This window comes from Anas acuta, chromosome 12, assembly GCF_963932015.1.
Source record: "Anas acuta chromosome 12, bAnaAcu1.1, whole genome shotgun sequence".
NCBI classification, from domain to species: Eukaryota; Metazoa; Chordata; class Aves; order Anseriformes; family Anatidae; genus Anas; species Anas acuta.
Window position 1 is genome coordinate 9,264,068 of NC_088990.1, and position 16,626 is coordinate 9,280,693.

The following is a 16,626-nucleotide window of genomic DNA, read 5'->3' on the forward strand; positions in this document are numbered from 1 at the left end:
TTGTCACATGTGCATGGCATCTAAACAGAGTAAAAACATTGGTAATAATAATTCTAAGTTTTCTGTGCTGTATTTTATTTTTTTTCATAGTGAATTCTGTAAAACAAAGGTTGTTAGATCTCCGGCATATCAAGCTACCTGTGCCTTACCTAAATTCACCAGCCTTGGAATGGCTTTGTTGTTTGGCTTCAAGTACATAGGACAGAAGAAGTGCCCTAACATCCTCTCTGTGCGTCAGACCATCCATCAAGTGAAAGCACGCAGCCAAAAGGAACATGTTTCAGCCCAGAATCATGTCTCCATTAAAAGACTTATCACCACTTTCCAGCTGGAAAAACAAACAGAGGAACTATTCTGGATGCCAGAAAAGTCTTTTAAAGCTTTGATGTGCAGTCAGTACTGCAAACACGCCCACATCACCACTTTTGAGACCTGCTGCAAGATACGCTTTCAATTTTATAATCTGAAAGCAATGAAATGTCAGTTCAAATATATTTTCTGGGTTGTAGTTAGTTATTTGCCTTTGCATTTTGGCCAGTGGTACAGCAATGGGGACCAGATTCTGCCACTTTGCTCAGGAGTATAAATGCCTCTCTACTCAGGACAGCCTACTAAAATCCATTAGTTAGCTACTTATTCCAGCTATGTTTAGTCATTGCTCTCCTTTATCAAATTCAAATGTTTTCCATATACACATCATTTCAAACAATGCAGCAACCTAGCATCTACACGGTTCTTTCTGACACAGCAGCTTTGCGTCCAGGTAACAAGCCCATTCCATCAGCACTGATTGACTGTTAACATGCTTTTATTTTTTTTTATTGACTAGTGCCAGTTGGTTAATGCTGAAGATCTCTGCGTAACACATTATCAAGGTAAAAACATGCCCTATGAAACTCAGTGCACCTGAAACTTATTGCACTTATTATTATTAACTTATTATTATTTATATTTAATAAACCAAAATATAGACCTTAAACTGAATGCTTCAAGCTAATACGGTTTTGTTTAGGTTTCACCATCTTAAAGTACCTGACTCCTGGTGGCATTTTTACAGTAAGATACCTTTCTGCTGTGCTGGTCCTAACGGCCAGGATATCCAGCTTTAGTTCTTCATTTTGTGGTTTGTCTGCACCACAAACTCCAACAGAAGCAGAATAATCTGAGAAAGAGCCCTGAGTAATGTGACAAACATGTAGAAACATTGAACTCGTGTTACTGATAGAGGTCTTACTAAGGAAAATTTCCTCCCCCACGAAAAATAGGTTTTAACACTAACATCCCAAATCCCTCAGAGAACATGATCTAGACCTCCAAAAACAATAGGAGAAAAACCTGTCCACTTCTCCCTCTGTATTACAGCTCCTATTTCCCACCTCTTGCTTGGCTTCCAGATACACCAGTTTTTAGTTGAAGAAACCACGCTGGAGATTAAAACTTCACATCAATGGCAGTTCCCAGGGATTGCTACATTTCACAGATAAAGCAGTGTCCTTTCATGCAATGGTGATACAGCACTACCAAAGACATTAAAACACTAACATTAATGATTTACATAGATTTAATTAGCTTGTATATCTTAACACATCAACAGGGAATATATTAATTTCCTTTCCCTTTGTTAGAAGAAAGCCCAAAGTATTAAAACAAGGGGACAATTTAAACCTGACATTTATATGGCTCTAATACTGCCAGTGCTGGCATCACAAACGCAATCTGAAGTTACTACCAAACACTAAAAGCACAATGAGCAGCCAGAGACTCATGAATTCAGAGCTCATCTGACAGGAGGATGCAGAGTGCTTTTTAAGACAAAACAGTAAACTGGCTTCAAGAGCTTATCCCTGAAGTTGGAGGCATCCTCCACTTCCCATGACCCTTACAATAGCCTCTCTAAAGAACTCTAGGATTCACTCAGATCACAGACAAGGTTCAGGGTTGGCTGTTGAACTCCACAAGCAGTTTAGCAGCGAGAACAACACAGCAGTCTGCTTCAACACGCTCTATTGAATCCAGAAATGTACGGGGGTTGTTTTACTGTGAATGAATACTGCAATAGTTATAGATTTGATTTCAATTGTCATTAAGTGGATGTAAAACAGGATGTTAACCTTTTACTGCAAAACGTATAGTGGCATCTCTCTGAGTGTAAAAGTCTCACATTTGATGCATAGGGTCATGTTGCATTTTCAAATACTCAGCTAGGGAAAAAAAACAACACCAGTGGGTGGACTCTGCACATAGAAAAATCGAAGCAAACAGCAGGCTGTCCTCCCCATGCTTGCCCATTCCTGTGGAGATTCAGTTTAAATCTCCCCTTTCTTTCAGCATTGCAGTTAAACTTGGACCTTTCTAAAATGTTCTTACATGGGAAGGGGACATCCCATTTCTAAGGTGAAAGTTCAGAAAAGACTGATGTTTTCAGCGATGTCTGGAAAAAAAAAAAAAAGAAAAAAAAAAGTATCATCCCTCCAAGATGCTTAAGTATATAAAACAGATAGGGAAAAAATTATTTGGAAACACCGAAGAAGGAAACTTTTGCACCATTAAGAGAGCTAATTATCAGTAGTGCTAAAAATATTCAACTCTGTAGAAAACAGTGATAGGTAATGATGCTGTTCCACATTCAGGTTTGTGGGAAAGCACAAACTCCTCTTAGTTTGAGAACATTTACTTTTAGAGCTAGAAGAACTATGATCAGAAGACAAGCCAGTTGGATTTCAAAGAAATACGTTCCATTCTCAAATTATAATCTCAGTTCACATGTTCAGGCCCCAAGGATATTAGAGATGCACAGCTGGATAAAAAAGCAGATATGGAATTTCCTGGGTAATGTTGTCAAAGCCATTGCCTTCATGAACTGAGAGTAAAATTCATCTGCTGGACTCTGTTAAATCACCGTCTTCCCATGAGTTTGTTTGGACAACTTAATTTCATACAGTAGGTTTCACTCTTCAATTTCTGCATGCTCATAACTCTTACTGACATTTATCAGACTTGGATCAAGGGGAATACTCCCATCGCAGTTCAATTTTCTCGTGAATTCACATCCCACATAAAAAATCTTTCATTTAAAAAGCTCCTTATGTAGTTAACTGATCTTACATCACCATAATAGGTCTATTTTTATTCATTAGATGATTACCATGACTATTAAAATATACATTTCTGTGACAGTACAATCCACAACAGAATCCATCAAATTCAGAAAACCGTCAAGAGCAAAATCAGGGTAATGCTTACACAAGCATTTTAAAGCCTAATGCTAAGACAGTGGCAAAAGACAAAGGGAGTCACAAGCAGTGCCAAGCACCCATGGTGGGGCAGACCATGTCCCACCAGCTTTTACAGCCAATGCAACCAAAGTACAAGGCCTGCAGCACTGCCCTGACATGTGTGACACTCCCTCTAACTTGCAGCTTTCTACTTTCAGGCAGCAAGAAAGTAACTGGACACCTAGATAAACTTACTTTTCAATTGCCATAGGCTGTAGCTACTACTTCTACAAGGGAATCTGTGTTTTGTGCAGCTTTGTCTATCCAGCAGTATGATGTGCATCCTACAGACATATTCATTTCACCAGAGACCTTTCTGAAAGCACTGTAACTAAATTATTTTCCAGGCTTACGTGAGTCATTGCAAGCCAGACCTAGGAGTCATTGAAAATGCAGAAGACAATTTTATAACATTAAAAGAGAAAAGAGAGAGGGGGGAGAGAGAGAGAGAGAGAATTTTCACATTTTAGAAAAAAAAAAAAAAAAGAAAGAGAAAAAGAAGATCAAGGAATTTCACAATGACAAAAAGTAACCAAGTAATCAGAATCCCCCTTCTCCCCCCCCATTTTTTTTAATATATATTTTTTGGATGAGATTAAAACCTTTGCACAATTGCTTCTAATAGTCTTTGGGGAACTTATTTGTCCATTAGAAAGTCTCATTTTGGCTCAGGATGAGGTCATGAAGAGCTGTCAATGTTTTGAAACAGAATGGTTATTTCAAGTTGGTTTTCATTGTCCTCCAAACAGTAGAACACAGTTCTGCACCATTTCTAATACTCACTAAAAACACAACTTTAGTTTTGCAATGTTTTGAAATGCATGGGATGAAGTTCTTAGCTAAGGAGAATTGAAACAGTGTAGTCAGCATTTTTTTCCAGCAAAGACAAGGACTTCTGTGCCCCAACAGACAAGCCTCTGAACTTCCTTTTGACCTCTCTGAGATCACAATTCATGAAAAATGGGAACACAAAATCCAGATCTAGTTAATTTACTGCATAAGGAATGTTATTTATTCTACTATTGTATGGCATAGGAAGACACTTCAGATACACTACAGTCATCTCATCAGCAAATAATCATCTTTTGTCCAAGGAAAAATCCCAAGCACAGCTATTAAAAGTATTGTCTGCAAAGACACAAGCTTGTTCCACTTGTTTTCCAGGATATCCCAACAACACAATTACTCAGAAAAGCCAGGTGCATCAGCCTGCAGTTACGTGATCATCTGAATTCAGCACTTCTTCACAGTACTTTCGGCTATCCCATCCCAGAGTAGGTTTTAGCAGCTCAGTTCTTTGATTCAGCTGCCATTCAGCAGCATAATACCTACTGCAACTGCAGGAGAGGTGGAGGAAATGAACCAAGGAGGATACATCGAGTTGGGTAGGCTCATCCCTTTAAACAGTTGTACAGAGGTATGTCAAAAGAATGGTGTAAGTACCCAAGAATTTTTAAGGCCCACAAAATCTACTTGCACTAGTTCTTTCACAGTTTGTGCCTCTCTTGTTGAATATTACCTTAAAACCTCTGGATAGTCCCTCCCTCCTTCCTCTCTTGGAAATGTACCCAATTTGCCGCTTCAGGTTGTATTCTCATTTCCTTATTCAGTCCCAAACTCCTTTAGCCAGCACAAACTTTCTTTCTTTAGACCAAGGATGCAGAGCAAATGAAATCCAGCTTTCAGCCGCCAACGTGCTCATTGGAAGTGGTCTTGTGGCCCATTTCTGTTTCTTAGCACATGAAGCACACAGTAAAAATACAATGAAAGACAGTCAAGCATATACAGAGTTTGCAATATTAAATTAGGATTCAAAAGCTCTACCTAGACAAAATCCACAAACCATCAGAGTCAACCATGCATGATGAAGATATATAATATCCTTTGCCTAGAAAACAAATCGAGCTGATTGTCTCTAGGTGTAATTTTGACCAGGCTCGTGATTAGAGAAACTGGTAGCATAATGATTTAGTTAGAAGAGTTTTCTAAGGGAAAAAAACATATTTGACATTACAAAACACATTAAACATTAAAAAGCACATTAAATATATATAGTATATATTTAATATACATAAATATATATAAATGAATGTAAATATGTTTATATGTATATATATAAAATATATGTAAGAAATATAAATATATCTAGCACCATCAAGAAACTGCCAAGGGGAAAACTTTGAAAGTATAATAAAACAAAATACCAAAGCTTTGGCAACTTCAAAACATTATACACTGGCACAAAACCATTCTTAATATCTTCATGCAAAAACAATGTGCTAAATGCCACAATAATTCAGTAAGATTTGTCATTCTTTCTTACTCTACCCATAAGATACACCTCAGCTTCTAGGAATAATTATGTTAAGATTGATGTTTATTAGAAGTTTCAAAATGTTTTTGTTTTATGCAGTTTCTAAAGTGCCCTGTTGCCTGAGCTCTCCTTGTATTGGATGACCTTGAAAGTGCCTGAGTCACGGGCAATTCTAGCTGCCATCTAAACAACCATCCTAAATCATATACATTGTCATGTTCCCATTATCTGGACTTTGTACTTTCCGACCATGGAAGGATTTTCACATAAATTATACAGGAAATGAAGCAAAATGTAATTACAGTGTCCAACAGTTCCAAGGAGATAGATAGCACAAGGCATGGAACACAGTTGAACTGTCAGCTTTCAATAAATGTCACCTGGTAGAAAGAATCTGAATGCAACATATATCACTAAGCCACCCACTTTGGAATGATATCATTATCTCATCACAGGAATAGTTATAAGGTTATGGCAATTTCAAACAATCAGCATTCAAGCAGATTTCTCAAAGGGACTTTCATTCTTTGCTTTTACACATCTCTATTTGGACTTCAACATACACTAGCAAATTCTATTATATTGTATTAAATTAAGTTATCCCAATGAAAACATTTCTAGTAAGGTTAACCCAGACATTTAATAATCCATTATCACCCTCACTTTTTCAACATAATTTTTCTCATAATAGCTTTTTATTCTCAAAAGGAAAAGACAGCTGTAGAGCTTTAGAGTATTCTCAACTCATGCTATTGAGCCAAACAGAAGAACACTGCAATGATGAATAAAATCACATTCTTGCCCTTAACTGCAGTGGATGATAAGTCAGACCCACAGCCCTTGCATTAGATGTTCGTAGACTACTTTCTAGAGGGGAGCACAGAACACCATCACATTTTCTAGGGGATATTCTTTCTTAACCTATTTTAACAGGATAAAGATCTTGGGTTTTTGCTTGTTTGGTTTTGGTGGGATTTTGTTTGCACTCTCCTCCACACAAAAGAATTATAAAAACAGTGCAAAGAAAGCAAAATATAGTTTAAAACACTAAGGAAATAATTACAAAATTGTAATATCTCTGCATTTCAAATAATCCTTTCATCCAAGGGCTTCATGATGCAAATACCTAAACCTTACTCTGCTACTGAATTGCTATCAACCAGGTTATTTAGATGGAGTTTTGAGCCCCAAAAGTCAGAAAAAAAATCATAAAAAAAAGAAAAAAAAATTATACAAGTAGCTTATAGACTTTCTCAGATACTGTTGTAATGATTTCTTCCTGCCAGCATGCACGAAACACATGCTGTTTTTCTTAAGTGTCTCTATTATGTTCATTGGTCTCATGGTATTTTTATATGCTTAGTAGGTGGAATGTTTTGAGAAATAGACAGTATGGGCTTAGCTAAATTAACTTGTCTAAGATTTGTTATGTGTTGTGAAGATGCATCTGGGCAGACCCTAAGGCTCAGCTCATGCAAAGCAGTTTAAGCCTTGGTAAAAGGATTGTGCATCACAACCTACCATTAATATTTTTTCATTATTGTTGTAGAGCAAAATTAGACTGATCAGCTTCATGTTTTGCTCCCCTTTCTTTTTTCCTGCTTATCGTGTGATTATACAGTTCTCCTGTACCCACAAAAAATAATTTTAACACTTTAAAAAGCAAAAACAAACAAAAAATCCTGTTCTTTTCAAGGTTTTAAGATACCCAGTTCTCTTCATAATTTAAAAATATACCCAAGAAGAAAATTAACCACATAAATTGTATCAATGGAATTAAAGCAAAATTTTTTCATGTTTAGTTAAATCAGTGCCACCTCTTATATACTTCTAAATCATCTTAGCTGTAACTAATACTGATTTAATTGGTAACTAAAATAAGGTAACTGGTTTAAATACCTAAAGAATTAAACTGAACCAACTCTATATTAAGATGTTATTTAATTCAGCCTCTGCAATTTGTACATACAGACCTTTACATTTACATTTTAATTTAAAGCACATGAAAGAGTCAGAACACACCCACTGAAAGTACTAGTCTATGATCTGATTAGCTCCTTCAGAATGTGCACCCAGCTCCAAGGGGATGCCATGACTACCAATAGGTAAGAAAGGATAACAAAAAATCTGTAGGGAAAAAAATAATCAGTGAGAGTTCTTATAAAAAAAAAAAAGTCTTACTTTTATCAGCAAAAGGATTTTCCTTTGAGGTTTCATTTCCATTATCACACAATGAATCTTCTGCCATCACAGACACAGATGTTCCCTTAAGTCTGCACAAATGCCAAAAGCTCTTTGTCTTAATATCCACTCTGGAAGGACTTCATTGTTAATGAGGACAGATTAGCAATTTATTAAGTAATGCTCCTGCATCTGCTGCTGGTCCTGAGCCTTTCCCTTCAATGTGGTACAAGTCAAGTGCTATAAGAAATGAGCCTGGAAGAAAACAAAGTACATAATGAGCTTCTTACAGGCAGTAGCACAGAGAAGAAACAGGGTGCAAACGATAAGCTGTATTTATTTGTAAACATAACTGTGTATATCAGAACTTGATGCATCTAGGCATGAAAAATAGGCCAAGGACCCCTTCATCTGCCTGTGACAGAAGGCTAAATGCAACCATAATGCTGGAAATAAACTGGAATTTGCTGGTCTGATTGAATTGGTAATTAATTTCACAATTAGATGTAGTTTCCAGAGATGAAAACCATCCATCCACACTTCTCTTAACACATATAAGGCTAATTCCCCACATAAGGAATGGCATTTCTAGGGGGAACATCTTGGTACCTCATTCTCTGCCAGAGGATTCTGGCAATCAGCACGTTTTTTCTTGCGAAGAGAGCAGAAAGCTCCACCATGTGGTGAAGTTGCTTCCTTGTAAATTGCTTGTTACCAGAGACGATGGTTTCCCTTTGTAGAAGTGTTTTATCCCCTACTAATATTTAGATTAGCTCTTGGGAAAAAACAACAGATTGAACAGATTTTTTCAGCTAAACAAACAAACAAACAAACAAACAAAAAACCAAACAGGTGGATAGTTTATTAAGACATATTCTGACATATTATTTCAGTTATCACAATTTTGCTTGGAATACTTAAAACATTTTCCTTGGCCATTTAACTAGAATACTATGACAACTACAGTCTCTGAACTAGTAATCGGTACAATGGACACTGTAGATGTACAGTCTATTCAAATAGCAATCATCCTGATTCATACAAACTTTACTGATATTATTCTCCCTGCTCCCCCTCCCCTTTTTTTTTCTTGTAGTACACCTGTGACAAGACATTTCTAGCTCATAAATTACTCCAGATCCAGTTGTGCACTCCAGATCTAGTTGCACAACAAGAGCAAGAGATGGCACTGGGAAGCTCAGGCACGATGAGGAATGCTAAAATCACAGAAAATGTGAAAGTCCAGAAACAATTAAATCCCTACATGAAATCCAAATCAGCATTTAAAACCAAAAAAATATATTCTTCAGATTCTTTAATAAGAAATGGTGAACAGTAAACTATGAATAAAAAGATAGCCAATGAAACATATTCGATACATTTATTTCAGTTATTTTAATGTATTTTATTTACTATATATCCTTCTTGTTTCCTCACTGAGATATATGGGGTGCATCTCTTTCTCTTGTTTATTTTCCTTTACTTTTAATATTTGAAACATTTAGAATGTTTTTACTTCACCCTTTCTGCTGAACTCCTTAGTAAGCTTTTTAAGCACTACTTCAGTGAAGCATAAATATTCAATGCCCTATTAAAATGTTCAATATCTGTAGATGGCTATAGAGATAAGTAAGGCTGAGTGAGTAGACATTTAGGCTCTCATTTAAGCTCTGATTCAAAACCTTATTGAAGTTTTTTTGTTTGTTTGTTTGTTTTTAACAATTACTTTTTTTTTTTTTTTTTTTTCCCGGTATGTTCTAAGGCCTTTAAAATGCTCTAGCAGGACACCAAAAATTCCATCCATAAAGACTTTGAGAATATTACCACCATTTACTAATTTCCCAGTTTGGAGCAGCAGACAAGGTAGCAATGCAACAAAGTTTTCCCATAAAACTTTCCCATAAAACTTTCTCCAGTAATCCCATGCCCTCTTACCTAGAACAAACTCATCCATTTACAAAAGCAGCATCCTCTGTGGAAAGGTGATGCTCTCATAATAAACGAGATGTTTTTGAAACTAAAAGAGGTGTCTGATTCAGATGACTGGTACATATACCACATTTCCTAGAAATGTGTAACATGACTCTACTGTCTGTCTTTATTCTCGTAATGATGAATAATAAATACTGTACATGCCAGAACATAAAACAAACCTGGTGTGCAGACCACATTTTTTGTCACTTTCATATAAGATTTTGAGGAAGGTAAATGAAACTTAAATTGGGAACAACACTCGACGTATTGACTGCCAGAGCATTTTTCTGAAAACTACTTTTTCAGGTTAATTCATTGTTTACATACACTGGAAAAGATTCTTGAAAAGGGGGCGATGCATCCAATATCAAGTGTTCTTTTCCTCTTGCACACCTGAAGTAGACAAATTCTATAAAATATAAATTTGTAAGTACCAGGCCCAGACATTTAAGCTGTTCTGTTTAAGAACAAGAAACTAATCAGATTTTGTTTTAATCTGATTTGGAATTTGTAACATGACCTAATATGAAGAAACCAGATCAATGAGATTAGGAACCTACACTTCTCAAAGGAAATAAGCCAATAGAATAATCCACAGACATACACAGAGACAAAACAACTGGAATCTGAGATGAATGTAGCAAAACAAGATTCCATCATTTGAGATGCAATCATTTCCTGGAACATTTAATATTAATTTGATTTGCTACATATCAATTAGGCACCAAGAACACCTGAAAAAGTTCAATTCACTGGATCACAAATCCCTGCTTCAAAAGATGAAAATTCTTATGCACTGGCAATATATTCTCACCCTGGCCAGTGCAGGAGCAAACAGTTGTTTCAGGAATGGAAAAAAAAAAAAGGCATAAGAGCAATGCCTAAAGTCTTTGTCCCCTGGATTAGGGATAGCATCTGCAAATTTTATGAAAGTGGGATATGTAGCAATGCATCATCTACCAGGCACCAACAGGAAGAACTAAAGCTCAGTTATTTAGGATGTCATCACTCCTACCATATATCCAAACCAATCCGAAAGGAATTCCTTCATGAGACTGGTACAATAAACAGCATTTTGTCATCTCTAAATGTGCCACAAAGTGCCAGAATATCTAAAAGCTCAATTATAGCAATGAGTTTCACTGATCATGAACCATCAATGTTTCAGCAAATATGACGATGAATTATTAATTAGGACAATCTTAAGAGATTGCTAGGAATAGAATTTACAGAGAAATCATGGGGATGCTTAAGGATTTTCTCTTCGTAATAAACATCTGTCCAAACCCAGATAAACATGTCAATATTGATTACATTCTTGATAACTACACTTTGATTCAGCTCTCAAATCTTAACCCACATCTCAGACCCTGTTGACAACTGCTTAATCAATTTAGGTCTTTTTTAAAAGACAAAAACAAAACGTGGATGGCTTGGCTGTTTAATTCTTTTCATTGTGAGATTGTCTGTTGGGGGTAATTATCAGTGAGCATTTAAATAAGGAGTACAATAAACTGCAGTTTCCTGATCAAACAGCAAGCAAATTTATTTTGTTTTAATCCTTCTCTATGTACATATTTCTCAAGTATATCCAACAGAGCTACCCTCAACAGTGGACCAAAGCAAGGAGGAACCTGAGGAGGAAGCAAAGGCCACAGCCTCTCCAGCTGTTCAGTTCTCCATGAAGATATGGTCACAAGATTCTTGTGGCAGCCTTTTGCCATGGCCTCCCCAAATGGTGCACAGATAACCTTGATTTCCAGTGCATAAATTTCCCCATGATAAACCAGGAATAAACTTATAACAAGGACATGAGCCATCACCAAGAAGCCATTTCCGCGCTGCCCCCTATACAAGGAAATAAGGTTACTAGGAGACATCCCTGAGGGCTGAAATCCTCCTATCAATAATTGGGTGGTTAAACATGGCCAACACAAGTCAGGAGGGGAGAATGGTAGTAGGGCAGCTTGCTAGAGAGCTTAAGCAAGTTCCACTAAGGAATTCAAAGAAAAATGATACAATATACAATAGTTCTTAGAGGCGAATTCATGAACTGAATGGCCTGTACCTTCATGATTGATCCTGTCAGTCAGTACAAATCTGTTTCCAAAGGAAACTTGCTTGGTCTCTGTCTTCCTATGAGCCGAATCCACAAAACCCTCAGGGAAATGAATGCTATTTCTACTGAAGTGAGCATCCTTTGTTTTGCTGGTTTGCAGAGCAAAGTGCCAAGAGGGGAGGACAGTAAGGCAGTTATGAAAAGAAAGGAAATGCCGTCCCCAAGACAAATTCAACTGGTTGAGTTGGCAGGATAAGAACAGTAAGGGTATAATCAGAGAGAGTGGGAAAATACAAGGCATCTAGTTGACGGAAGGATAAAACAGACATGGCCTGTTCAGTCTTTCAGCCTGTCTGTAGTGCTGTCAAACAGCTAATCCTTCCAAAACTCCTTAGGGAAGTCAGCAGCGACTCTGACAACTGCTGTGCCAGAACCCAATAGATGTAATTTCTTATGAAGCTAAAGCTTCATTGTGACAGGGGGCCTCCAGCTCTGCAGCCAGCACCCCAAACTCTGCATTCACCCTCCTGTCAGCCTGTGGCAGCTTGGGAGGCAGAGTCAGGCCCTCGTGCCTGGCAGCAGCATGCAGCCCCAGGAGCTGGGCAGTAACATGGCTTTTCTCTGGACAGGCTGCTTGGGTTCAGCAGATTTAGCAGAACATTTAATGTACCTCACAAGCGATCTCCCAGGGGCTGGAAAAAGCCTGTGAGCTCAGTGGGGTTTTGCACACTAAAATCAGGTAACCACAGAGGGGATTAACAGGGTGGAGAAAGACCTAAAGCCTTCCTCAGCCCTGCTAGTAAGTCTGTGGTGATTTAGGGGGGAAAAGGGGGGGACATTTAAAATAAAGAAGAAATTGTCTACTGCTACCTACAGACGCTACTCACTGACATATGCCATAGGACTCTATTCACTCTGACCCAGTAAAAATTCACAAAGGTGTGGAAGTAAAGCTTCAGTGGATGTTACCAGCAAGGCTAAATGCTGCTTACTGCACGCGTCCCTGCTGGCTCTGCCTCAGCAGACTTGCACAGACTCCCCGCGAGATGGCTGCAGAGACTGCAGCATCATAACCGAAGCTGTGGCGTCTCAATCCAAGGGCAAGATACTCAGAGTATTTCAAGTGCACATGGGCACTACAGAAAGCTGCACCTTTCAAAAATGCAAATACCCATGATATTTTTCAAAACTTCATGAAAAAAGATGTAAGATTTAAGTGAAACATTTCTCATTTTTTGAGGTGTTTTCCTGATCCCTGTGTTCATATAGTTCTTCACAGCTTTTGGTTATTATATGCTGCATAAGTGCATGTTCCAAATCATCAGCACTGCTTTTCTCTCTTTTTTTTTTTTTTTTATTTTGAAATTATTATTATTATTAATTTTTCCTTAATGACCTTTTGAAAACATTGCATTTCTGTCTTCTGCAAATAGACCTTTTCTGTTGCATTACACGGATTGTCAAACATGCTTTCTTACCCACGTTTGGCTGTCATTCAGCTGTTCCTATTACTGTTCACTACTTGCTGTCAGTATACCTCCTGTCCCTTCCCAGCTTAGATTTTTTGATAATTAGCCATTCCACACCCTTGCTTGTCACTGGCTGTGGGTCTTAAGCTCTGATTCAGCCAAGCAACACAAGCAAAATCCAGACATAAGCTTGGGTATGAAAAGCTTGGCCAGTCACCTAGCCCTGGAAACTTTGCCCTGACAAAAGAACATCAACACAACCTAAACAGAAATCTAAGCCAGGGATATGTACTCAATCTGTCTTAATGTGAACAGCTGCAATCCAAATTCTGCCTCTTTCTACCTGCAACAGTTTTAGCACAGGCACTGCAACAGCTTTAAATAACGGAGATCTACATGCCCTTACACAGCTCTAACTTTCTGAGGTCTGAAGGACACAACATTGATTTCTAGCCTATGAACATCATATGAAACAGATATTAAATATCCTCATAGTCCATGATCCCTTTTTAGTCCATAACTAATTGCAGCCTTAGTTTGGAAAGTCCCACAAAGAAAGCCTACAGAAGACTACTCCCAGATGAATTTCTATCCTGTCCCTGGTTGAAATCTAGGTCTTATAAGTTTTCTTTGCTGATCAGAATTCTTGTACTTACTCAAATCTATATCATACCCCTGTAGTGGAACAACCTTTTGTCTAAACATTGAAGCAAAGCCTGTCTACTTGAACTCTCAGACTTCAGGCCTGATTACTTATGGATTCACATGCCCTTCTTAGGCACCCATTTTTCAGATCGGTTCTTTGAAGCTTAGTCAAATTGCTGATGCCAGCTTCAGCAACAACCTCATTGTGGAGCCAGCTACTCTTGCTGACCTTGGTTTCCATCTAGGTCTAACAAGCAACCCTCATTTTCGCCCTTTAAATGTGCCCAAACATCAACCAAAAACTCTACACTTACAAAAATACTTAAGCGTTTGGTTTTAAATCCCTCTTCCTGCCCCAGCAACAAACAAAATTATTCAGCATCAGACCTCCATGGACCTAGTTCATCATGAAAAAAAAACAACTTCTCAACAAAAATCAAACTTCATGGCCTCATCTAAACCCAGGCCCTTAATTTTCATGATTACAGGGTATGTAAAGTAATGTGAGTCACACAGATATCCATTTGGATAAGACCATAAGACTTTGTTCTCCAAACCCTGAATGTGCACATATAACCTTCTGAAATCAATTTATATAGTCATTACTAGCTGTTGTTTCATGCTTGAGGATTTGAGGCTTGGCTCTTATCAAAGAGCTGATTAATTTCAACATTGCAGAAACCTCATTTAATTAGGGGGACTTTTCTGGAGTTTATTTTATTTTATTTTTAAACTGAAAACAACCATAAGAGTACATTAAAATTACGTAATTTGAATCTCTGAAGCTTTTCATGAGAATTTGCATTTAGAAATATCTTGCATGTTCTTCAAAAATACTTTCAGTCATTATATCACTGAAATCAGATGCAATTAATTTACAACTTCTAAAAAGAGTGAGAATTATATATCACAAAACAAAGTTCATAATATGCCAGGTCCTAGACCTGTGCATAAGTACAGAGATAAATACTGAACCAGTCAAAACTATGTATTTTAGACATCTCATTATCCAAAGCAGAAAGGACAGTTAGGCACTTTGTTCCTTTTATCATGGAAAGCTGTTCCATTAATGTAATTTCTCACTAAGAAAAAATATTGTATTAATATTTGTTTTATAATTAAATCAAATTATGATTATTTGAAAAGTAAGAATTTGAAATTAATGGAAAATAAATTAATTTCTTTAATTTCCATTAATTTATTTTCCATGTTCCCTTCTTATTTACTACAATATGTGATAAGGAATCTGTGAAAATGGCAAGGGGCATAATTTTATAGCTACACTTCACAGTTGTTAGAAAAGGATAAGTAGTACAAAATGTTTGGGAAAATGTGAAATCTTCAAGAAACAACATGAAAACATGATACCCTTTCATGCACAAAGCACAAATCATAGTCTTTGAGGTGAAACAAAGCATGCTGCAATATTCTAAAGGTTTTATAGAGAAGTGATAAATTTCATCCAGACTTGGGAACAAAGGAAGTTGCAAAAGAAAGTTTCTTCAATGAACACACAAAGTTCAAGAACTTGTATCCTCAAGATGTATTATGAAAATAGAGTTACTTCCCCTATTCAAATTACTATTTTCTACCTTTCACAGAAATCCTGTACTGGCTCAGCCACATTGGAGATGTTAAAAAAAAAAAAAAGAAAAAAAAATCCTAGCAAGAAACACTTTTATAATATATACCAAATAATACACAATATAACTGTCAATCAGTTATGAACCTTTTTTTTTTTTTTGAATATGTTACATTCTGTAGTAGTATTAAAACTCATGCATCATCCTTTGGAAAAAAATAGTATTAAATAATTATTAAACTACATTCGGAATATGACCATTGCCTTTATATCCATTTGTTTAAAGTCAAAATCTTTTCTGAATGTGTTTCATTTTTCTGTAAATGGCAAACAGATGAATATAAATGGTATTTATCAAGTTCTGGAAGTAAATGGAAAAATAAAACTACTACAAAATTATTTGTGTTCAGACTATGAAAAGGCCATATCAGATATAATGGCTAGACTAATCAAGTACTGTAGGCTTCTTAATTTTGCAACAAAACAAGTGACACCAAGTATACTTTAAATGGTCTTACAGCATCTAATATTGATGATTTTCTTGTTCCCACCTACTCCTCTCCAGAACGTTTGCTTTTTTACTCTGCTGGTTTTCTTTACTGCTAATGCCCTTCCATATGTTCCAATGATTCTGCGTGTTTAAACAACCTCCACGGAGAGTTGACTTATTCACACGTTTCAGGAGGCATAGAAAAGCTGAAGAGCATTACAGATAGCCATCAGCAACTTCCCTTACAGAAAGGTTACTTAATGCCCAAGAGAGACAAATTTATTTCTCCTTCCATACCCCTGAGGTTAAAGACAAAATATTGAGGTATCTTGAGAAAAGCCTAGTTGCTTAAAGGTGAACAAAATGGTGAACAAAAGAGACACTTCAACTTCAAGTAAACCTTATCTAGTTGGGGAAATATAAACACAGACAGTAATTTCTTCCTGGGACAGAGGCCTAAATAATCTTCCAGACAAAGCAGTCTTAAGAATCCCTTCCCTAGGAAATTCTAGCAGGGTAACTGTGTTCTGAGCGTGAGGAGGGTGAGGAGGAGTATGGTTTGAGTGTGAGGATAATTGCTTTACACCAATTATCTCCTGTTAATGTTTTTTTAACTAAGAAGCCATGATCTAGCTCT

At 36.9% G+C, this 16,626-nt stretch overlaps 1 protein-coding gene across 5 annotated transcripts in view; it reads right to left on the bottom strand.

Annotated features, from left to right (window-relative positions):
* Positions 1–16,626, bottom strand: part of TMC3 (transmembrane channel like 3) — a 43,180-nt gene that overhangs the window by 24,548 nt on the left and 2,006 nt on the right. Inside the window, exons 2-4 of one of the 5 annotated variants that reach the window (XM_068696325.1) lie at positions 8,380–10,153; positions 7,771–8,025; positions 150–328 (exon numbers count right to left, since the gene is read on the bottom strand). In XM_068696325.1, coding sequence (XP_068552426.1) covers positions 150–277 — 128 coding nt within the window. In that variant the 5' untranslated portion in view covers positions 278–328; positions 7,771–8,025; positions 8,380–10,153. Of the gene's footprint in view, positions 1–149; positions 329–1,032; positions 3,745–7,770; positions 8,026–8,379; positions 10,154–16,626 lie in introns of those variants that run through there. The other 4 variants (XM_068696324.1, XM_068696327.1, XM_068696326.1 and 1 more) reach the window with 4 other exon arrangements.